General features: G+C 44.5%; 1 protein-coding gene across 2 annotated transcripts in view; it reads right to left on the reverse strand.

Annotated features, from left to right (window-relative positions):
• Positions 1–9,835: 9,835 nt before the first annotated feature.
• The window catches only part of phf2 (PHD finger protein 2), a 41,662-nt gene continuing 26,336 nt past the window's right edge, over positions 9,836–25,161 (reverse strand). Inside the window, exons 15-22 of one of the 2 annotated variants that reach the window (XM_089010622.1) lie at positions 23,909–24,087; positions 21,513–21,580; positions 19,994–20,172; positions 19,072–19,355; positions 16,633–16,728; positions 16,450–16,559; positions 11,903–12,167; positions 9,836–10,194 (exon numbers count right to left, since the gene is read on the reverse strand). In XM_089010622.1, the coding sequence (XP_088866748.1) occupies positions 10,106–10,194; positions 11,903–12,167; positions 16,450–16,559; positions 16,633–16,728; positions 19,072–19,355; positions 19,994–20,172; positions 21,513–21,580; positions 23,909–24,087 (1,270 nt within the window). In that variant the 3' untranslated portion in view covers positions 9,836–10,105. Of the gene's footprint in view, positions 10,195–11,902; positions 12,168–16,449; positions 16,560–16,632; positions 16,729–17,643; positions 18,035–19,071; positions 19,356–19,993; positions 20,173–21,512; positions 21,581–23,908; positions 24,088–25,161 lie in introns of those variants that run through there. The other variant, XM_089010623.1, reaches the window with a different exon arrangement.

Here is a 25,161-nt window from a genome sequence, read left to right on the forward strand (position 1 = left end):
GTCGACGAGTCCAATCAAACGTCGAACCAGAAGCAAACGTCGCGATTGTTGGCGATCAAGCCCACCGGTGGGAGGGACCGCGAGGAACCGCCATCATTTCTCGTCTCGTGACGAGTTATGACGTTGCAATCCACTTGGATTGTTTTTAGTATGACTCTGAAGCACTTTGTGGGTGTTTTTCCGATGAAAAGTGCCATATAAATAAACTTTACGTACTTACTTCCTTATCCTTGCACGGCGTCCCGCAACGATTTCTCCACAAACTCCAACTAGTCCAGACTTTCTTCCGCCCGGATCATCACCAGAAGCCGCAACTCGGGTCGAGAAGCCCGGTCGCAAGTGGTGGCAGCGTTTCAGCTGCAGGGTTCGAGTCCCTCCAGTTTCAGTGATGAATTGAAGCGACTTTGACTGGAGGTGGAAATTGCTACATTCTCTCACCCTCTCATCCCCCCCCCCAACCCACTCGCTGACAAGAATAATGTAAATACACATATTGATAGTGTATAATGTGTCACGGTTTGCAAGGTGGTGATGGTTCCCAAAAAAAGCAGGCAGCGGGGAGCAGCAGGGTGTATTTGAGAAATTGATGGAAACGAGCAACACCTGTGCCGCTGCAGGCAGGGTCGACAGCGCCACCCGATGGTCGCCAACCAGATCGTGACATATTTAGGTTGAAAAGATACAACAGAACGGGAAGGTCACGACAACAAACAAGGAATGAATGATAAAGATAAATATTCGACAACCACAAATTGTCCAATTGTACACATTGAAAATTCGATACGCTTCCTTGCTCATTGACACATTGATTCAGCCTGCATCATGCCAACAGCATCCGTGACAAAAAAAAAAAAAAAAACAACACAAACATTGCTACTATACCAGAAGATAGCAGAAAAAAGATGATGTTGACCAGAAGAAAATGACAATGAAGGCATTCAATTCACTCAAGTGTATTATTGCAAAATAATGAGCCAACAAAACAGGATGGAGGCGGGAACACATTTGCGTGGGATTTTTATGGGAGCCTAAATGATTACACTTGCAGCCCACCCAAAAACTACTTCAGAAACTCTTTACACACACACAGGCACGCACGCGCGCACACACGCACACACACACACACATCGTTGATTGACATGCAAAGGATCATTTACATATGCAGTAAAGTCTCGTTATATCGATATCGGATATATCGATAGTCCCGGTTATATCGATATTTTTTCGGCCTCCCTTGAATATCGATATAACGAGACTTTACTGTATATATATATATATATATATAGTGTATATAGTCAATGATGTATATCGTGTAGATCCAAGATGGCGCCGCGGATGGCAGCCTCGGTGACACGCTCCCTAGTATTGTTCCTGGTTTTGTCATTTTCATTTGTTTTTTGCGATCCTACGCGACTCAGTTACACGAGGGAAGAGTTACTGAGCATTGGGGAATCCACTCTTGGACTATTTTCACCGACACACCAAAATCTACAAGGTTTTTCGGGGCTGCTCGCGAGCGGCGTAGCAGCTCTGTACGGAGCTTTGAGACGCCGGCGTAGGAGGGGGAAGCGAGCCGGCGTGCTCGTCAGGCTTCGGCAGCGTGGATTTCGAACGCCGCTCCCATCGATCCACCTCGCTAATCTACGCTCACTACCAAACAAGATGGACGAACTTCTGCTTCTCACAAAGACCAATAAAACGTTTGCCCGCTCTGCTGCGCTGTGCTTCACTGAGACTTGGCTCAGTGACCGCCACCCGGATTCCGCACTACACCTACCCGGATTCCGTCTCCTTCGGGCCGATCGTGACACGGAGCAATCGGGGAAATCCAAAGGCGGTGGACTATGCTTCTACATCAACGAAGAATGATAAATAATAAAGGCAAATCCAATCCAATCCAATCCAATGGTGCACCGATGTCACGATGCTCGACGCACACTGCAGCCCTGGTTTGGAATCGCTGTCTCTCAACTGCAAGCCATTCGACTCGCCACGTGAGTTCGCTTCCTTTATTCTCGTTGCCGTGTACATCGCGCCACAAGCTAATGCTAACACGTGTATACAAACGCTAGCGGACCATGTAAACCATCTCGAGCTAAAATATCCAGAATAACCCCTGATCATTTTGGGTGATTTTAATCAAACACGCTTAAACCGTGAACTCCCCAAATATAAGCAGCATATTGACTGTTTCACCAGAGGAGAAAACATTCTAGATCATTGTTACACAGCACTCAAAGGCGCATACCGGTCTGTTGCGCATGCAGCATTGGGTCTTTCTGACCACTATTTAATCCACTTGATTCCCACATACAGACAGAAACTCAAATGTGTAAAACCGGTAGTCAAGACAGTTAAAACATGGACAGATGAAGCAAAGTTATCGCTACAAGAATGCTTAGACTGCACTGATTGGAGCGTCTTTGAAACTTCAACGGGCACATTGGATGAATACACAGACACTGTATGTAACATCATCCATCAGTTTCTGTGAGGACATGTGTGTACCAACAAAGTCCTTCCGCTCATTCAACAACAACAAGCCGTGGTTCACTCCCAAACTCAGGCAACTTAGGAAAGAGAAAGAGTCTGCATTTAAAAGCGGCGATCGATCAGTTTACAAACTCGCCCGAAACAGGCTGACGAAGGAAATTAACATCGCAAAGAAAAGTTATGCGGAGAGGCTTAACAAACAGTTCTCCGCTAACGACTCTGCATCGGTGTGGAATGGCCTGAAAGCAATAACAAATTATCGTTTATCTTCCCCCCAGGCAGTGTACAACAATGGTATGGCTGATGAGTTAAATATATACTTCTGCCGATTTGAAAAGGACACCACCATTTCCCCGGTCTGCCCACCATTACCAGAAACTACCGTATCTCCGCCCTCTGCCCTACAGATCCACGAACTGGACGTTAGACGGCTCTTCAAGCAGCAGAAGATCAAGAAAGCTGCAGGACCTGACAGAGTGTCCCCCTGCTGCCTGAGAGTCTGCGCTGACCAGCTGGCTCCCGTCTTCACACAAATCTTCAACAGATCCCTGGAGCAGTGTGAAGTCCCATCCTGCTTCAAACAGTCTACTATCGTCCCAGTTCCAAAGAAACCAGCACCCTCGGGATTGAACGACTATAGACCTGTCGCTCTGACGTCTGTGGTCATGAAGTCCTTTGAACGCCTCGTGCTGAACCACCTAAAGAACATCACCGGACCTCTGCTAGATCCTCTTCAGTTTGCCTACCGGGCAAACAGGTCTGTGGAGGATGCAGTCAACATCGGACTGCACCACATCCTCGACCACCTTGACAACGCAGGAACCTACGCAAGGATCCTGTTTGTGGACTACAGCTCTGCGTTCAATACCATCATCCCAGAACTCCTCATCCCCAAACTTCTCCAGCTTGGTGTGTCCCCCACGATCTGCCAGTGGACCCTCAGCTTCCTGACAGGACGGACACAACAGGTCAGACTGGGAAATATATCATCCACAACACGAACCACGAGCACTGGAGCCCCGCAGGGATGCGTCCTCTCTCCATTGCTCTTCTCTCTCTACACAAACGACTGCACCTCAACGCACCCAGCTGTCAAATTCATAAAGTTCGCAGACGACACCACGGTCATCGGTCTCATCAAAGACGGCGACGAGTCTGCGTACCGACAACAAGTGGAGCAGCTGGAGCTCTGGTGCAGCCGTCACAACCTGGAGCTGAACACGCTCAAGACAGTTGAGATGATCGTGGACTTCAGGAAACATCCATCACCACAGCTACCCCTCACACTATCCAACTGCCTTGTGTCAACCGTTGAGACCTTCAAGTTCCTGGGAAGTGGGAGGTCAACACCAAGTCTATTCTGAAAAAGGCCCAACAGAGAATGTACTTCCTGAGGCTGCTAAAGAAGCATGGCCTGCCACAGGAGGTGCTGCAACATTTCTACACGGCTGTCATCGAATCCATCCTGTGTTCTTCCATCACCGTTTGGTTCGGGGCCGCCACAAAAATGGACAAAATCCGACTTCAACGGACAGTAAGGACGGCGTAAAAAATCATTGGCACCGCCCTACCCACTCTCGAGGAGTTGCACACTGCAAGAATCCGAACAAGGGCGCGGAAAATCCTACTGGACCCTCCGCACCCTGCCCACCACCTTTTCCAGCGACTCCCCTCAGGCAGGCGCTACCGATCCATGCGCACCAAATCCAGCAGACATTTAAACAGCTTCTTCCCCCAAGCCATTAACTCTTTGAACTCTTTCAACAGTAGCCAAAATGGAACTGTATAGTGCCACTTAGCAGTTTTTTTTGTTTTTTTTTTGTTTTTGTTTTGACAACGATACTAGATGCAGCGTGTTCTACCGGAAACAAATTCCTTGTGTGTTCTACATACTTGGCAATAAAGATGATTCTGATTCTGATTCTGATCTCATCTCATTTTCCGTACCGCTTATTCTTCATTAGGGTCGCGGGAGGTGCTGGAGCCTATCAAAGTCAAAGTCAAAGTCAGCTTTATTGTCAAATATGCTAATATGCATGACATACAGCACAGATGAAATCTCAGCTGTCTTCGGGCACGAGGCAGGGGACACCCTGAATTGGTTGCCAGCCAATCGCAGGGCACACAAAGACATACAACAGTCACAGTTTTATATATATATATATATATATATATATATATATATAGTGATAATAAAGAAATCCTCGTCTCACCCCCCATGGGTGGTGTCTGTCCCCCATTTCAGCTCAGGTCCTCTACCAGAGGCCAGGAAGCTTGAGGGTTCTGCGCAGTATCCGTGCTGTTCCCAGCACTGCGCTTTTCTGGACCGAGATATCCGATGTTGTTCCCGGGATCTGTTGCAACCACTCGTGGAGTTTGGGGGTCACTGCCCCGAGTGCTCCAACCACCACAGGCACGACTGTCACCTTTACCTTGCAGGCTCTCTCCAGCTCCTCTCTGAGCCCTTGGTATTTCTCGATTTTTCTCATGTTCCTTCTTTCTGATGTTCCCATCACTCGGGACCGCTACATCCACGACAACGGCTTTCCTTTCCCCTTTATCTATGACCACGATATCTGGTTGGTTGGCCATTACCATCTTGTCAGTCTGTATCTGGAAGTCCCACAGGATTTTTGCTCGGTCATTCTCCACCACCTTGGGAGGTGTTTCCCATTTTGACCTTGGGGTTTCCAGTCCATACTCCGCACAGATGTTTCAGTAGACTATGCCAGCCACCTGGTTATGGCGCTCCATGTAGGCTTTCCCTGCCAGCATCTTACACCCTGCAGTTACGTATTGGATTGTCTCAGGTGCCTCTTTGCACAACCTACACCTTGGGTCTTGTCTGGTGTGGTATATGCCTGCCTCTATGGCTCTGGTGTTCAGGGCCTGCTCTTGGGCAGCCAGGATGAGTGCCTCTGTGCTGTCCTTTAGGCCAGCCCTCTCTAGCCACTGATAGGACTTCGTGAGATCAGCCAACTGAGTTTTCGGGTCTTAACATCCGTGGTCTGAATCTCTTCCTTTGGCCACCTTATTATTCCTGCAGGGTATCTGATCACTGGCAGGGCATAGCTGTTTATTGCCCGGGTCTTGTTCTTGCCATTGAGCTGGCTTCTGAGGACTTGCCTCACCCGCTGGAGGTATTTGGTCGTAGCCGCTTTCCTTGTTGCTAATTCGAGGTTGCCATTGGCCTGTGGTATACCGAGGTACTTGTGTATATATATATATATATATATATATATATATATATATATATATATATATATATATATATATATATATATATAGCGGCTGCATAGCTCAGTTGATAAGGCATCGGTTTGCCATACGGGAGATGAGGGTCCGAATCCCACTTGGGACAGAGAAAATAAGAACAAAAAAACATCATCCAGTGTGGGTCCTTGGGCAAGACCCTTCACGCCTTCAATGCCTACCTCACACAATGTATGGAATGACATGCCGGCTCAGGCGTCGCCCGGCCAAACAAGGTCTGCGTCAGGTGCTGGGGAACCAGAGCATCCTGATGAAAAATGGGCTACTGGAACAAAGCGGAGATGGACGAGATGCGATAACATGGCTCTGTTGGAATGCTACTACTCAAGCAACCCTAGTCAGAGGGGTTACATGCGGAGAATGGGGGCTGAATGGTTACTTCGAAACCCACAGTCACGGTTGACCACGAAACAACTAGTAGCTCAGTGTTCCAATATCCACAAACCGCAATTGTTATCACAACTTGAGATTGATGAGGTACAACACAAATTCCGAGGTGAAGGGCCCCAGGCTGCCACATCACAGGAAGAGGTTCAACCAGAGATTGGGAGGCAAGCCCCAATGAATAATGAGATTGGGAAGCCAGTAAATGAAATGCTAAGCGAGGCAGCAAATGACCTGAGAGATAAGATCATGGCAAGAATGAAAACTGGGCAACGAAGACACCAATTACAACGGCTATGTGAAGTACCACCTGAAAGTCTCATGGAAACTGTGAATGCAGCACTGAGAGCGATCCCGACCGGAACGATCACGGAAACCAATGAGCTGATAAACGCTTCAGCATGAGTGATCCTAGACATGCTTGGCTACAAGAGCAACTGTGAGAGCCACGAGATTCATTACCCACCATGGAAAAGACGGTTGGAGGCTAAGATTAAGGCGGCTCAGAAAGATGTGAGTCAGTTGACGGAGACCCAGAGAGGTGTGAATAAAAGGCCAATACCCAAGAGGTACATGCAGATAACCATACCTGAAGCACTCGAAACTGCCAAACAAAGGCTCCAGGCCTTGTCCAGTCGCCTAAAGAGGTACACGAAAGAGAATGAGGCCAGAAGAATAAACAGGCTGTTCGCAACACAACCTGCGAAAGTGTACGCTCAGTGGCAGGGTTCTAACAGCAGAGCAGACCCTCCAAGGCTGGAAACTGAAAGATACTGGACAGGCATTTGGGAGAAGGAGGTCGTACATAACAGCAGTGCACAATGGCTGGTGACTCTGAAAGAGGAGCACAGCAACCTCCCTGAACAGAACCCAGTTACCATCACAGCGGCAGATATACAAGGAAGAGTCTCAGGTATGAAAAACTGGACGGCACCAGGCCCGGATATGGTCCACACCTACTGGCTAAAGAAACTCACAGCTCTCCACGAGCGCCTAGCAGCACAAATGAACCAGTTGCTGATGGATGGGACTCACCCAGGATGGCTAACCGAAGGGCGAACAATCCTGATCATGAAGGATTCCTCAAAGGGTGCAGTTCCTTCCAACTATCGGCCAATAACCTGTCTCTCCACAACATGGAAGCTCATGTCAGGCTTCATTGCGGCTAAGATAAGTGGACACGTGGATCAATACATGAGCAAAGCACAGAAAGGCATTAGTAGAGATACTAGAGGTGCCAAACATCAGCTGCTGGTTGACAGAACAGTCGCACAAGACTGCAGGTCCCGACATACCAACCTGTGCACAGCCTGGATTGATTACACGCAACAAGGAAAGCGGCTACGACCAAATACCTCCAGCGGGTGAGGCAAGTCCTCAGAAGCCAGCTCAATGGTAAGAACAAGACCCGGGCAATAAACAGCTTTGCCCTGCCAGTGATCAGATACTCTGCAGGAATAATAAGGTGCCCAAAGGAAGAGATTCAGACCACGGATGTTAAGACCCGAAAACTCCTCACCATGCACGGAGGGTTCCATCCCAAGTCCAGCACCCTGAGACTGTACACAAGCCGTAAGGAAGGAGGCCGCGGACTAGTGAGTGTGAGAGCCACTGTCCAGGATGAAACATCCAAGCTCCATGAATACATCAAAGAGAAGGCTCCAACGGATGATGTACTCAGAGAATTGCTCAGTCAATGGGGAACAGAGGATGAGGTGCTGGAAGAGGGACAATCATGGGAGGAAAAGCCCCTACACGGGATGTACCACCGAACCATAGCAGAAGTGGCTGATCTCACGAAGTCCTATCAGTGGCTAGAGAGGGCTGGCCTAAAGGACAGCACAGAGGCACTCATCCTGGCTGCCCAAGAGCAGGCCCTGAACACCAGAGCCATAGAGGCAGGGATATACCACACCAGACAAGACCCAAGGTGTAGGTTGTGCAAAGAGGCACCTGAGACAATCCAACACGTAACTGCAGGGTGTAAGATGCTGGCAGGGAAAGCCTACATGGAGCGCCATAACCAGGTGGCTGGCATAGTCTACCGAAACATCTGTGCGGAGTATGGACTGGAAACCCCAAGGTCAAAATGGGAAACACCTCCCAAGGTGGTAGAGAATGACCGAGCAAAGATCCTGTGGGACTTCCAGATACAGACTGACAAGATGGTAAAGGCTAACCAACCAGATATCGTGGTCATAGATAAAGGGGAAAGGAAAGCCGTTGTTGTGGATGTAGCGGTCCCGAGTGATGGAAACATCAGAAAGAAGGAACATGAGAAAATCGAGAAATACCAAGGGCTCAGAGAGGAGCTGGAGAGAGCCTGGAAGGTAAAGGTGACAGTCGTGCCTGTGGTGGTCTGAGCACTCGAGGCAGTGACCTCCAAACTGGACGAGTGGTTGCAACAGATGCCGGGAACAACATCGGATATCTCGGTCCAGAAAAGCGCAGTGCTAGGAACAGCGCGGATACTGCGCAGAACCCTCAAGCTTCCTGGCCTCTGGTAGAGGACCCGAGCTGAAATGGAGGACAGACACCATCCATGGTGGGTGAGACGAGGATTTTTTTATTATCACTACATACATACATATATATATATATATATATACATATATATATACATACATATATACATACATATATATATATATATATATGAATCAATTATTTTTTATCTTTTTGGGATGGCCATCAATATTTTCTCCATGCCTGTCATGTCAGTAATGATATATCAAGGTCTAAAATCTGTATTTTTTAAGTTGTTGCGAGTGCTAAGATTGTGTCAACTCCTCAAGCCTGAAGACACACACACAGACACACACGCACACACACACACACGCACACACACACACACACACACACACACACACACACACACACACACACACACACGCACACACACACACACACGCACATACGCACGCACACACACACATATCGTTGATTGACATGCAAAGGATCATTTGGAAAATGGAATATTTGCCATCGATGAGAAGGTTTCTTCAGCCGTCATGTGTACTTCTTTCAAGGTGTTTGACGTTTATCCAAGAGGCTTCGTCAGCAAACTAAAATTTTGCTGGTAGCTTATTGGATTGGATGTACCTTTATTCGCGTGGAGATATTGGAGAAATTGACCGTTCACAGCAAAGTTACTACAAAGTTATGAAAGGAAGTCATCCTGACTAACGACTGGCCTGGTTGCCCCATTTGCTCTGTTATCACGTCATCAGCATAACAAAGCCTATGTGGTCTAAGAAGTCTGTTGTAAGAACGATCCAAATGAAACCTCACCCACCATGGCGATTTAGTGAAGGTTTTGCTGTTTTATGAAAAGAGCTTCTTTGACTCCCCTTTCAAAGCAGCTCTTTTCTTTGGCCAAGATTTTAACCTCATTGTCGTCACATTAGTGGTTGCTAGCTTTTAGATGAGAAGGTTTCTTCAGCCGTCATCTGCTAGTTTTTAGGTGCAAATGTACTGCTGATTGAGGCCCACTAGTATTATCCTTGCCATGTTGATCAAGTCCTTTTTTGACAATTTGTTTCGTCTCCCCCAAAACATTTCAGTTCGCGGACGAAGCCTCTTGGATAAGAAGCGAAACGTCCGACACCTTGAAAGAAGTCCAGATGACGGCTGAAGAAACCTTCTCATGGATGGACCACTCCTGTACCACTGAGAGCTTACACAGACGAATGCTTGCAATGTATTTGGCGTCATGTTTTAATATCCTGATAAGTGATAAAGTGTCACATACATGTTTTATTAAAAAAATATTTACAGCTGTACACATCCATATCTCAACATTTGGAAATAGATATAAATAGATGCAGGGATGGATTTGTTTGACGTTGGTCTTGGTCTGTTTTTTTCCCCCCATTTCCCCTCAACACGATTGAGGGAAAAAAAAAGAAAAGTGTGATTGAGTTTGTGCCTTTCCAGTCTGAGAGTTTTGCACATGCTACAGGAGGAGTTTTCCATTTCGATGGATCTTCAAAATCTTGCCAAGTCTCTGTTTGGCTGTTGCCATGCCTTTCTTTAATCGCTTGGCTGGAAAACAACAACATGAGAATATCAGTCAGACAAATTGATTTATCTGCATGAGTGTCACTTCTTTCAAACAAATGTATTATTATTATTATTATTGGTAAGCGGCCGCGTAATTGGGCAAATAGTTCAAAGGGGAGGGTCCAAAAAATAGCATTGTTGCAGCCAATCTCGGAGTTCATCAATTTTGGGGATTAAAAAAAAAAAAAAAAAAAAAAAAACATCAGCTGTGTGTGTGTGAATCAGCTGTGATTCTGGTGCGGACAATGTGCCAAAATGTGTCTGGTCCAGTGCCAGGGTTTTTGTCATTGTCACTCGAATTCCAGGACCCACACAATATTGACTTTTAGGACAACAGCAAGATTCAGTTTGGCGGAAGAAACCATAGAATCTCTTCTTTCTTCAGAAAATCAACGTTAATTCCTAAGTGATATGTGTCTGGAGTTATCTGAGCTTGAAATGAGGGCGGCTGTCCAAAATACAATACAATACCTCCATGTTGGTTTATATAGCACTTTAACAACAGCTGAAGCTGGAACAAAGCGCTAACATGGGAAAAGGGGAAATGCTGCCCTCTTGTGGAAGGTAAAAATAACATTGACAGAGGTCATGTCCAGCGCTTGATCAGCACCCAAGCAAGAAAAATCAAAACCTGAACAAATTCGGGAATGGCGCTCTATGTCATATTTTCAATTCCTGAAAAAAATTGGGAATGGCAATGAATGGGTTACCGTATTTATTGGAGTATTATTATTATTATTATTATTATTATTATTATTATTTGTCTTACTATTCTATTTGAGTTATGTCCGGGTTGAGTGAACGGTGGCACATCTGGTTGCCGCTGCTCACCCACAGAAAAACTTAGTACTGTGAGTGTAAAGTGACTTTGAGAGTTTGAAAGGCGCTTAGAAATGAAATGGATTATTATTATTATTATTATAATAACACGCAAAATTTTCTACCTAAAAAAAGAACTGAAAGTTTGGCTGCGCGTTATAAACGAGGCCTGGGAAAAAAAATGCTCACCTATATTTAATGCTTTATCCCTTCCATGAGGGGGCGGCATTTCTATGGCTATTCTCATCCTTCAGTTTGGATTCTTGGAAAGAACCGGATAACGCGCATTTTTGGGTGGTTGATTAGCATGTCTTTAGCTACGCTTCATTTCCTTTCCTGCCCTCGCCCACACTGAAACGTGAGTTAAGCATTGCCGTTTTGGACAAGGACCAAGATCCACAGTTGACATTCAGTGTTTAAATTGTTCATAAATGATTTTAATCACAATGCTCGGTCTGAGCCGAGAAAAAGTCAAACCAAATTGGAGGCCGATTTTTCATTGAAAATTAGGGCTGCGCGTTATACAGGTGTGCACGTTCTACTCCAATACACCAAATCCAGCAGACATTTCAACAGCTTCTTCCCCCAAGCCAATAACTATTTAAACAGTCACCCAAATAGAACTGTACAGTGCCTCTTTGCAATTTTTTTGCTGACGATACTAGTGCAGCGTGTTCTACCGGAAACAAATTCCTTGTGTGTTCTACATACTCGGCAATAAAGATGATTCTGATTCTGATAAATACGGTAATTCTTGTGGGAATGGAAGAAAAGATTTTTTTTTCTTTCCCCTTTTACTGTGCAGAGCAGCGACGGGCTAGCGACCATGATGACCTTTTGGTGTCATGAGAATTTAGCAAGGCGCTCATACCTTTAGCTTCTGCCAATGATCCCCGATCTCCTTTGGCCGAGGCGGAAGACGCGGACGCTCGCCTTTGGCTGAGAAATCCGGCCAGCTTGACGGGCTGCGGCGCTGGCGGCAAGTGGACGCTTTCGCTGTTCGATTCCTGATCGCTCAGGTCGCCATCTTGGGAGTCCAGATTGGGATCTGTTGAGCTGCCATCTTGAGAGACTTTGAGGGGCTCTTGGAGGCGCGTCTTCTTTTTCACTTTCCTCTTTGTTTTTTGCTCTTCCTCCTGTAATTAATCAGAATCAGAATCAGAATCATACATTTCATTTATAAGCGCCTTTCAAAACTCTCAAGGACACTTTACAGTCATGGGATAAGATAAACATGATTCGGATTCTAAGAAATAGAAAATAGCGTGATCTGTTTTCAAATACTCAAGATACAGTGATACCTCAGCTCACAAACTTAATTGGTTCCCAGAAAGTGTGTGTAAGGCAAAAAGTTTGTCTGCCAAACATTTATTTCCCATAAGAAACCATTAAAATGAGAATAATCCGTTCCCAGGTCCCCATAAAACATCATTTTCTACTAAATAAGTCTTAAAGGACAACCGACATCACTTTTTTGTTTCCTAACTGACATCAGAAAAACGTTTTATAGCATCTAAAATACCCGAAACAGGCAGGCTGATATTTTTAGTCAAATGCAAAACACCAATAAAAATGACTTAGTGTGCTGAAACTGCAAAAAATGAAACCGGAAGTGGCCAGTTTCAGAAGGTCCCGCCCGCTTGTTCGTGGTGTCACGCCAAGACCTCTTGCCTTGCTCGAGAATCAAAACAATGGCTTCAGATTGGGAGAAGATGCTTTCTTGTTACACATCCAGTTATGAATATGATTCAAATAGTTCTGAAGAGGAAAGCATATATGTTTGCAATTGATTAAAGAAGTCCTTCCGTGCCATTTTGAGGTATCTGGGGGCGGGAAATGTAGCACCAAAAAGAGGCAGTAAATAGTGGGCTGATTAATTCCTGACACGGAGCTTTGTCACCATTTTATGCCTCTTTTTGGTGCTACACAAAGTTTTCAGACCAAACAAAGTACAGCAAAATGCATTGAGGTGATGCAAGGTATGTCCTTTCTCAGTGAGGGGCGTTCCTTTAGTGACGTAGGGTGAGGACTCGTCACCAACTCAAAAACAAGCCTTCCGGAATATTCAGCGCGAGTCTTAAAACGTAAAATATAGCTATATGCGGTGGAATCTTTGTCAAATACGTTCAGTAGAAGTCATTTTAACCCATTTTACAAATTATGGAGACAACTTGTCCTTTAAAGGACAACCGACGCCTTCAGACAAGTTGTGTCCATAATTTGTCAAATCGCTTCAAATGAGCATATTTGACAAAGATTCCACCGCATATTAAAGCTATATTTGACCTTTTAAGAATCGCGCCGAATATTCCGGAAGTCTTGTTTTTGAGTTGGTTGCATCACCTCAATGCATTTTGCGGTACTTTGTTTGGTCTGAAAATTTCGTGATGATGGCGAAATCGGAAGGAAAACACAAAAATAACACAATGGTGAATCATTGTATGTTACACAGAGACAACTCTTTGATATTCGTTGAAAAAAATTCCAAGCTGAAAAACAAAACTACAGTAAAGTCTCGTTATATCGATATCGTTTATATTGATAATGCTGCTTATTACGATACTATTTTCATTTCCCGTGCACATTTCTAGTTTTTTAATGTATAATTAGTTCCGTTTAGTACGGTTCACGGTTATTACGATAATCCGGTTACTACGGTGCTCTTTTTCATCTCCTGCCGGCCATTTTGCTATGTTTATATCGATACAAAAGATATTTAAGGTGAATCGATATTTGCTTAGGGGGTTCTCCACAGTACCACCATTATCGAAATCTGTATTGGCTGTGCCGTTGGTCGACTTAGTCACCTGACTTGGTCACCTGACTTGGTAACGCGACGATGAGGATGAAGAACCAACAAAGACACAAGCGTAGCAAGGTGCTACGGACGTACGATCTTACTTAGAATCCAGAGAAAATGCATCATGTTTTTTAGGAATGCTAAACAAGATTGAATCGTTTGTGTTAAAAGGTGAAAATGGGAAGCAGAAGAAGATTGAAGATTTTTTTTTAATTGCATAATAAAATGTAAGCGTCGCAGTTTCCCTGTTGCAGTGTTATGTATACATGTACACTGTACTTTACAGTATATGAATGCAATCGTTTTTGCAACAATTTGTTTTGTCTGCTGAAGCGTGATGATTTTGAAAATTACTGTACATGCCATACTGTATTAATTAAAGATCCCCCAGTCACGTAACTTGCTTCCGTGTTTCTGTCACAATAAAAAAAAAATTGTTGCAGAGCTCACATCTTTCATGACTGCTGCAATAGCATCTGAAACATCCTGTAATGCCCCTCAGCGTGGCAAATGTTGCGCACAGTCGCGGCTAAAGCGGGTCGGTCTTTTTCATAACAAACGTAGCAGTTATCACATACGGATACAAACAGGAGCTGTTGTTACGCCACAGCTCACGCGCAGTCATTCTATTGAGGCACTCTCTTGAACCCCGTTGTCGGGTCCTCCCAAGCCCCAGTCACGTGACCAGCTTCCATGTTTTGACCTGTCTTACCCAGCACAATAAAAAAAGCGTAGCTCAGCTTATGTACAGTACTGTTGTTCAACACCAAATTCAACCATGGAGAAACGTAAGAATTGTGATCTCCGAACAACGTACAAGGCAATCGTGGCTGTGGGGGACAATCCAACAAGCAAATCCTTCATCGCCAAAGAGTTTGACGTGCAGCAGAATACTTTATCAACGTAAGTCATGTAAACGTTGCAGTTTTCCATCCATGTATTAATTGTGTTGCATTCAGATATCTTTATCGCTTGCAACAATCACTGTTTTTCAAATGTTTGTACATGCTAGGGTTCGTGGTTTCGCGTGAATAGAACAACGTGAGGATTTTGCATTGGTTGCATTTTTGAAAGGAAATAGTCATTAAAAAGTGTAAAGATTTTATGCACATGTTTATTTTTCACTTCACTACTGTACAAAAAGCATGCTAGATACGCAATCCATGAACCGAATGATAAAATTACATGCCATAGCAAAGATCCCCCATTTACATATTGCCCCCCCCCCCACCCTTTTAATGCTGTTCGGCACAGGACAGATATATCGATAGTACGGTTATTTCGACATTTTTTCTGACTCCCGAGAATATCGATATAACGAGATTTTGCTGTATTTCCAACAGAGCTCTGCAGCCATCTTCTGCATTTTCTATGAGACTACACATCAGTCTTGAGCCATCAAAACGACCCAGAAAACCTTCTTTAACAGAACTATTTGAATCATATTCATAACTGGATGCGTAACAAGAAAGCATATTCTCCGAATCGGAAGACATTGTTTTGATTCTCCAGCAATGCAAGACGTCTTGGCGTGACATCACGAACTGGGGGCGGGACTTTCTGGATTTCCCTAGTTTTGAGCTCATTCTGTGGCAGTTTTGGGACACTTGAAGTCATTTTTATTGGTGTTTTGCATTTGACTAAAAAAATCCATTTTGGGTATTTGAGATGCTATAAAACGTTTTTCTGATGTCAGTTCGGAAACAAAAAAGTGATGTCAGTTGTCCTTTAAAACTAGACAAAATAGACCTTATTTTATGTATAATAAATGTGCTATTGGACTGCAATGAAATGAATAATCCATTCCTGGGTCTGTTGACGTGGTTGAAGCCATTAGCGGATTTGCCGAGCGGGATTTGAAAGGACATTGAAAATAAATAGTCAAGAATCAAACTAGAGTGATACCTCAGCTCACAAACTTAATTGGTTCCCAGAAAGTATGGGTGTAAGGCGAAGTCCGTCTGCCAAACATTTATTTCCCATAAGGAACAATTAAAATGAGAATAATCCGTTCCCAGGTCCCCATAAAACATCATTTGCTACTAAATAAGCCTTAAAACTACACAAAATACAGTGATGCCTCAGCTCACAAACTTAATTGGTTCCCAGAAAGTCTGTGTAAGGCGAAAAGTGTGTATCCTAAACATTAATTTCCCATAGGAAACCATTCAAATGAGAATAATCCGGTCCCAGGTCCCCATAAAACATCATTTTCTACTAAATAAGCCCTAAAACTAGACAAAATAGACCTTATTTTATGTATAATAAACGTGCTATTGGATTGTAATGAAATGAATAATCTGTTCCCGGGTCTGTTGAGGTGGTTAGAGCCATTAGCGGGTTTGTCGAGCGCAAAAAAATGTTAAAACAGAATGACTCTCTGTGTCTTTGTGTTGTAATATTGTCTTTGTGTTGTCATATTATTTGTTTTTTGTTCTTTTGGTTCAAGACGGCGCCGCGAGAGTGGCTGCAGCAGCTCATGTATTTTGTTTTTCTACTTTCATTCCTTCTATCACTTTGCTGCTGTGGAATGTGAATTTCTCCACTGCAAGACTAATAAAGGCAAATCCCATTCAAATCAATTTGAAAGGACATTGTTGCGGCTTCAGTTTACACACCTGATGAGAAAGTTTGGCGGCGGCGGCAGCCAAGCCGGTTTCGATGGAGGCGACGCGAGCACCTTCTCTCACGGGCCTTTCCTGTCGAGGAGCGGACGGTCCCACGCGAGCTGCCACGACATTTGGAATCAAGACTTGAAGTGCATCAGAAAACGAATGTGACGGAGCAACGCTGATCCAGACCTGTTGGGCTGTAAGGAATGTCGTCGCTGTTTTTCCTTTTTTTGGATCTGGATTTGAAAACCGGATTGTCCTCCTCAGACTCCAACGATGGATAAACTGATGAAAGGTGGAATATTGTACGTTAAATCACAAGACACGATGGTAGAGAAAAAGCGCTATATCAATCGAGATGTATTCTATAGTGTTAATGTATTAATAATAATAATAATAATACATTTCATTTTTAAGCGCCTTTCAAAACCTTTAAGGTCACTTTACAGTCACAGGATAAGCATTCACTCAACCCGGAATAACTCAAAAATATAGAAAGCTAGCTAGCGAGCTAGCTAGTAGAATGCTAGATAGCTAATAGATAGCTAGCTAACTAGATAGCTAGTAATTTTGCTAATAATTTAGCTGGCTAGCTATATTGCTAATAGCTAGCTCTGTAGCTACCTAGATAGCTAATAGCTAGCTTGCTAGCTAGATAGCTAATATGTTTCTTGACTTGACTTGAAGAGTCTACTCAACATTTATGCTTTCCTCTTCAGAAGAACAAGAACAAGAAAACATCTTCTCCGAATCTGAAGCCATTGTTTTGATTCTCGAGCAAGGCAAGACGTCTTGGCGTGACGTCACGAACAAGGGGGTGGGACCTTCTGAAACTGGCCATTTCCGGATTCATTTTGAAGTCATTTTTATTGGTGTTTTTCATTTAACTAAAACTATCAGCCTGCCTGTTTTGGGTATTTTAGATGCTATAAAACGTTTTTCTGATGTCAGTGGGAAACACAAAAAAATGGTGCCGGTTGTCCTTTAAATGTAGTGTGTACAAACCTCATAGCACAGTAAGACCCCAATTTATTAACTGTCTTTCAAATGTGAAAGATATCCCTGATCAGGTAAATTTGTCTCAAGGAATATGGCGTTTACATACTATTTCGCAGATACTTGGAGGAGGAAATGGAAATAGATTAAAATAACATATGCACTGTGATTTATCAAGATTGCGTCTGTTTTTAAGTTTCTATCGTCTGGGAAGTTTGATGTTAATAGTGACACAGATTATGTAATTCTGTGGGTCAGGAAACTGCTGAAATATTCAGGTTGGTGATTTGCTTTGCAAATTGATGCAAGGAACAATTCAACACATTTGCGCTGTTCTGAAGATGTCTGTTAAGCATTGGATTTTGTCATAATAATAATAATGATGATGATAATAATAACGGGGCGGCCCAGTAGTTGAGTGGTTAGCACATCGGCTTCACAGTGCAGAGGTCGCTGGCTCGCGTCCCGGTCCGGCCTCCCTGTGTGGAGTTTGCATGTTCTCCCCGGGCCCGCGTGGGTTTTCTCCGGGTCCTCCGGTTTCCTCCCACACTCCAAAAACATGCATGGCAGGCAGATTGACCACTCCAAATTGTCCCTAGGTGTGAGTGTGAGAGTGACTGTTATTCGTCTTTGTGTGCCCTGCGATTGGCTGGCAACCAATTCAGGGTGTCCCCCGCCTCGTGCCCGAAGACAGCTGAGATAGGCTCCAGCAACCCCCGCCACCCTAATGAGGAAGAAGCGCTACGGAAAATGGATGGATGATGATAATAATGACGATAATAGTACATTTCATTGGTAAGCACCTTTCAAAACTTTCAAGGTCACTTTACAGTCACAGGATATGCTAGCTAGCTCATAGATAGCTAGATAGCTAATAAGTTTCCTCACTCAAATAGATAGCTAGCTAATAGCTAGGTAGCTCGCTAATAGCTAGCTAGCTAGCTAATAGATTAGTCCCACAAAGGGTAAATTTGCATTATTAGCTAGCTACCTAGCTCCAATCCAATCCAAAAATACTCTCTCACAAAGTCAAAGTCTTGCCTGGGCTGAGTGAACGCTGGCGCGTGTGGCTGCCGCGTGTGGCTGCCGCTGCTCACCCACCGAAAAAACGGATCCTGGGACTGTAAAATAAATGGCTGGGTAGCCATCTAGCTAGTTATTAACTGTCTATTAGCTCTCTATTAGCCGGTTAGTTAGTTTTCTATCTATTTGAGTTACTTCCGGGTTGAGTGTGGCCGCCGCTGCTCACCCACAGAAAAACTGATCCTGTGACTTTAAAGTGACCTTGAGAGTTTTGAAAGGCGCTTACAAATGAAATGTAGTTATTATTATTATTATTATTGATCGACACCCCCCCTTGCAACAAAACAAAAACAAATTGGGGAATGGCGCTCCACGTCACACTTTAATTCTTGGGAAAGGCAGCGAATGAGTAAAAAATGTCGAGACTGCATATAGCAGGCTAACCCCCCCCCCCCCCCCCCCATGACAACTGCGTTCATGGTGACATCTCAAATTGTCTTTTCTATATCCAGGTCATTCCAATTCAAAGTAACCTTACATCCATTTTGTGCACAGCTTTCCATTGTGATTGTCACACGCTGAGAATGAAAACACATGTTGTATCCTTACCATAATCGGAGTCTTTAAAGCAAGCATCCATGTGATCCCGCTCGTCATAGTCGAGACTCTCAACGGAGGAGCTCCTCTGAGGTTTTTTCAAATGTTTGCCGACACTTCGATTGGCTTTGTTGGCGAGCGAGCTGCGCATTTGCCACACGTTCTTGGATTGACTGTTGTTTCTTGACGGATTGCCGCTCCACTGTTGCTGCAAGTTGTCCGACGACGACGACAAGTTGGCCATGGACAGCATGCCCTGAATGGCCTCTTGCGTGCTGGGAGATGCGGGCGGCTGACTACAAGTCAAGAATCAAGTCATGAAGACACGGACAAAAACAAGGCGGCCATTACAGAGCAATCGGGGGTTAAGAAACTTGGAGAAGCCTTCAAGTCCCGGGAAATACCACAATTTTGACCTTTTAAAACTAACAAGAAAACATCGTTTTCCCAATCTGAACTCTCTGAAGCCATTGTTTTGATTCTGGAGCAAGGCAGTTTGTGAAGGAGTATCCTGGCGTGACGTCACCAACAGGGGGGCGGGATTTTCTGAATCTCACCAGTTTCGAGCTCATTTGTGGTAGTTTTGGGACACTTGAAGTCATTTTGATTGCTGTTTTGCATTTGACTCACAATATCAGCCTGCGTGTTTTGGCCATTTTAGATGCTATCAAACGTTTTTCTGATGTCAGTTGGGAAACAAAAACAAATGGTGTCGCTTGTCCTTTAAGTAAGTCCAAGGCATTCATTGATGAATCAAAGTGGACATTAAGGCGTCCAGTCATGAGAGCGAAGGAGGAACCTTCACAATAGACTTGAGATCAGTTAACGGAGGCCATTTTGATTGTAGAGTTCCCTGCTCCCCAATGGAGGTGTCAAGGTGTTTCCAAATGTTTCCAAAGAAACAAGCGAAGCAGAAGATGGGATGCGTGCGTACCTGTTGGCGCTGTAGTCCATTCCACCCACTTGCTTGCTGGCCTGCAGCAAGTCAAGAATACCCGCCGCACTGCCACTTTTTTCTTTTTCTTTTGGATTCAAGTAGCGACATTTAGTCTGGGGCTTGGCGTCTGTGTCAATATGGAGACTTTCTTCGTCTGAAGAATCAGCGCTCAGATTCTACAAAACAAACAGCATTCAAAATGAAGCAATCAAATGGATAACGTTGACAAAATAATGCAAGAAATCAAATCCAAATGACTCTGCAGAGTGTCATTTGCCAATGTTGACAACTCACCCCCCACCCACCCATAAAAATACACATGCTTGGGTGTTGATAAAGCGCTGGCCAAGGCTTCGGGCAATGTTTTTTATTTTCCACAAGGCGGCAGCATTTTCCTTTGTTCCAGCTTCTGTCATGATCTGGTTGGCGACCAACGGGTGGCGCTGTCGGCCCCGCCTGCACCTGCACAGGTGCTGGTCGTCCCGATCAGTGGCAGACTGCCACGTTCGGATTGACGACCGACGGGTAGCGCTGTCAGCCCTGTCTGCTGCCTCGCGGGTGCTGGTCGTTCCCAATCAATGACACTCAAAAGGACTCCCGGCACGACCATTCGGGTTATCGAATGCAATTGTGTGCATTCATATATCATATATGTTTGGCCATCCAACAACTCCATCCCTCAAACGTCAGCAGGGAGCAAACCAGGACAGTAAGTCAATTCCAAGCGCCTTTCAAAACTCTCAAGGTCACTTTACAGTCACAGGATAAGTTTTTGGCCACAGGCGCCAGCGTTCACTCAGTCGGGAAGTAACTCAAATAGATAGAAAACTAGCTAGCTAGCTAGCTAATAAACAGCTAATAGATTGCTATTAGATAGCTGATATTTTTACACATGTCTGGCAGGGAAGAAATTAAGACTGAATGAGAAGAGCCTTCTGGTTCTTCTAGCGTTCCAATGACACGCTAGTTCGGTGGTTTTGACCAGACTGTCACACCGAAATGTTGACGTTGTGGTCCATTTTCATGTTAGTGCGTCTGAGCTTGTCAAAACGGGCGAACGTTGTAAAGTGGCTTTAGGTCACAGTCTTCCATGGAGGCGTGGGGTTGAATCCAACTTCTGACAACAGAATACATAGTGTGGCATGTTCGATGTCATCCTACAATTGCTTCCTGGGAGCGAATGACAAGCAGTCTGATAGACATACTGTTGTTTCTATTTATAATTGTATTTGATTTATTGTATTCTATTCATAATTGTATTCTATTTATTATTGTATCCATGCTTGTCTGTGACTGTAAAGTGTCCTTGAGAGCTTTGAACGGCGCTTGAAATAAAATGTATTATTATTACTATATGTCCCATGACATATCAGAAGTAGAAAAAGAAAGATTCAATTCATTAGTTGGGATTTTTTTATATTATATAAATTCAGTATAAACACATCACATAGCAACACGCTAGTGGTAGCACATTTCCATCAATCCAATTGAAAGTAGCCTCCATGCAGTGACATACCTTTGACGCCAAGGGCTTGCTCTTGTTTTTTTTGCTTGATTGAATAGGCGCTCTGATTTCGGACAAATCTGCAAAACAAGAATCGGAATTCATTCAGATACACACTTTTCTCCTTACACACTCTGTCTGGGAACCAATTGAGTTCGTAAGCCAAGGTCCCACTGTATATATATATCTCACCCACCATGGGTGGTGTCTGTCCCCATTTCAGCTCGGGTCCTCTACCAGAGGCCAGGAAGCTTGAGGGTTCTGCGCAGTATCCGTGCTGTTCCCAGCACTGCGCTTTTCTGGACCGAGATATCCGATGTTGTTCCCGGGATCTGTTGCAACCACTCATCTAGTTTGGGGGTCACTGCCCCGAGTGCTCCAACCACCACAGGCACGACTGTCACCTTTACCTTCCAGGCTCTCTCTAGCTCCTCTCTGAGCCCTTGGTATTTCTCGATTTTCTCATGTTCCTTCTTTCTGATGTTCCCATCACTCGGGACCGCTACATCCACGACAACGGCTTTCCTTTCCCCTTTATCTATGAGCACGATATCTGGTTGGTTGGCCATTACCATCTTGTCAGTCTGTATCTGGAAGTCCCACAGGATTTTTGCTCGGTCATTCTCCACCACCTTGGGAGGTGTTTCCCATTTTGACCGTGGGGTTTCCAGTCCATACTCCGCACAGATGTTTCGGTAGACTATGCCAGCCACCTGGTTATGGCGCTCCATGTAGGCTTTCCCTGCCAGCATCTTACACCCTGCAGTTATGTGTTGGATTGTCTCAGGTGCCTCTTTGCACAACCTACACCTTGGGTCTTGCCTGGTGTGGTATATCCCTGCCTCTATGGCTCTGGTGTTTAGGGCCTGCTCTTGGGCAGCCAGGATGAGTGCCTCTGTGCTGTCCTTTAGGCCAGCCCTCTCTAGCCACTGATAGGACTTCTTGAGATCAGCCACTTCTGCTATGGTTCGGTGGTACATCCCGTGTAGGGGCTTTTCCTCCCATGATTGTCCCTCTTCCAGCACCTCATCCTCTGTTCCCCATTGACTGAGACATTCTCTGAGTACATCATCCGTTGGAGCCTTCTCTTTGATGTATTCATGGAGCTTGGATGTTTCATCCTGGACAGTGGCTCTCACACTCACTAGTCCCCGGCCTCCTTCCTTACGGCTTGTGTACAGTCTCAGGGTGCTGGACTTGGGATGGAACCCTCCGTGCATGGTGAGGAGTTTTCGGGTCTTAACATCCGTGGTCTGAATCTCTTCCTTTGGCCACTAATCTCATCTCATTTTCCGTACCGCTTATTCCTCGTTAGGGTCGCTGGAGCCTATCTCAGCTGTCTTCGGGCACGAGGCGGGGGACAGCCTGAATTGGTTGCCAGTCAATGGCAAGGCACACAAAGACATACAACAGTCACTCTCACACTCACACCTAGGGACAATTTGGAGTGGTCAATCTGCCTGCCATGCATGTTTTTGGAGTGTGGGAGGAAACCGGAGGACCCGGAGAAAACCCACGCGGATCCGGGGAGAACATGCAAACTCCACACAGGGAGGCCGGACCGGGACGCGAACCGGCGACCTCTGCACTGTGAAGCCGGTGTGCTAACCACTCGACTACCGGGCCGCCCAAATGTAATATTATTATTATTATTATTATTATTATTGACATTCAGTGTATAAGCTAAATAGCTATCCAGCTATTAGCTTAATAGCTATCTAAGGGGCTTGCTATCTAGCTAGCTATCTGTTGGCTATCTATGAGCTTTCTACTAGCTGGCTAGCTCGCTTTCTATCTGTGTCTTTAATTGTGACATTCAATGTATTAGCTGACTAGCTAGCTAGCTAGCTATCTAGGTGGCCAGCTATATAGCTAGCTGGCTGGAGTTACTTCCGGGTTGAGTGAACGCTGGCGCGTGTGGTTGCCGCTGCTCACCCACAGAAAAACTTATCCTGTGACTAAAGTGACCTTGAGAGTTTTGAAAGGCGCTTATAAATCAAATGTAGTATTATTATTATTATTAAATGAAGTGTAAACAGTTTTCTATATAATAGTATTCAATAGAAAACATTGCTTAAACAACAGATTGACATGGTATACTATCCTGTCGTGTCAACGTCACGTCGGCCATTTTGAATGGATTTCCACTGACGACCGTTTTGTCGGAACGGAACCCGCTCGTAAGTCGGATGTGACCTGGATTTTGCCAGCCCTGCTTTAAAGGACTGTCTCATCATTGTTCAATTATTTTCAACATGCTGCTACCCACATATGCTTACACACAAATTCCTGTAGAGGAGGGAGGGGTGGCTAGTCTTCACAGACGGTGATTTTAATGAGGACCGGGACCCAGTGAAGCTTCACTTCTATAAATGAGCTGCCATTGGAAAATGAATCACGATACTCACAGGAAAATTCTCTTTTGACGATGTTCTTTTTCCGTCGTATTGGGAATTCATCGATCTTCAGTTCTCCTTCATCTGAGACGTATTCATACTCATCTCTCACTGGTTTGGGTTTGTCCTCTTTCAGGTTTTGCAATGTTCCAATCAGACTTGCCTCATTCTGAGCTTTCACGGCTTTTGAGCTAAACAGGAAGTCAAGAAGAGCAGCTTAGCAAGTGGCTTTGGATGACTCCTATCCAAGATTAATGTCAACATGACAACAGATGAGGAAACGCGCTCATAACTTCAAGTGAAGTGAAAACCTCCTTATCACCGTGTTTTACACGGAAATAGCATATACGTATTGTCTTCATTATTATTATTGTTATTATTATTAGGGATATATAAATGGGGCCGATACGACCAGTCAGACTTTAGTTCGCTGACGAAGCCTCTTGGATAGGAGGCGAAACGTCCGAAACCTTCACTTTTGTACAGATGACGTCTGAAGAAACCTTCTCATCGATGGACCACTCCTGTACGACTGAGAGCTTACACAGACGTGTTATTATTATTATTATTATATATCTATTAGCTAGCTAGCGGTCTATCTATTTGAGTTACTTCCGGGTTGAGTATATATATATATATATATATATATATATATATATATATATATATATATATATATATATATATATATATATATATAGCGCCAGCGTTTACTCAACCCGGAAGTAATTCCAATAGATAGAAAACTAGCTAGATAGCTACATAGCTAATGCATGGCTAGCTAGATAGCCGGCCAGGGAGCTAGCAAATAGCTAGCTAGCGACAGGCCAGCTAGATAGCTGGATAGCTAGGTAAATCTTCTTTTCCTTTTTGACTGAAAAAAATGAGCATGTATAGAAAGGGTTTTTTGGGAAGATAACGTCCTCAAACGACGCGCCGGGTGTCACCCAGATTGCAGCAAATTAGGCGGGTTTTCAAAGCGAGTGAATGAGCTAATCTATCTAGCTGGCTATTTCGCTAGGTACCTAGCCAGCTATCTATTTGCTATGTATTATATATGTGGCTGGCTATCTATTAGTTATATAGCTAGATATCTATTAGTTATCTATTGGTTATTAGCTAGCTAGCTATCTTTCTATTTAAGTTGCTTCTGGGTTGAGTATATACAGTGGTACCTCGGTTCTCGAACGCCTCACAGTTCGAACAAATCGGACTTCGAACTGTCATGATCTGGTTGCCGACCAACGGGGGGCGCTGTCGGCCCC

This window comes from Hippocampus bargibanti, linkage group LG12, assembly GCF_051943395.1.
Source record: "Hippocampus bargibanti isolate YZ-2025 linkage group LG12, ASM5194339v1, whole genome shotgun sequence".
Taxonomy (NCBI): Eukaryota; Metazoa; Chordata; class Actinopteri; order Syngnathiformes; family Syngnathidae; genus Hippocampus; species Hippocampus bargibanti.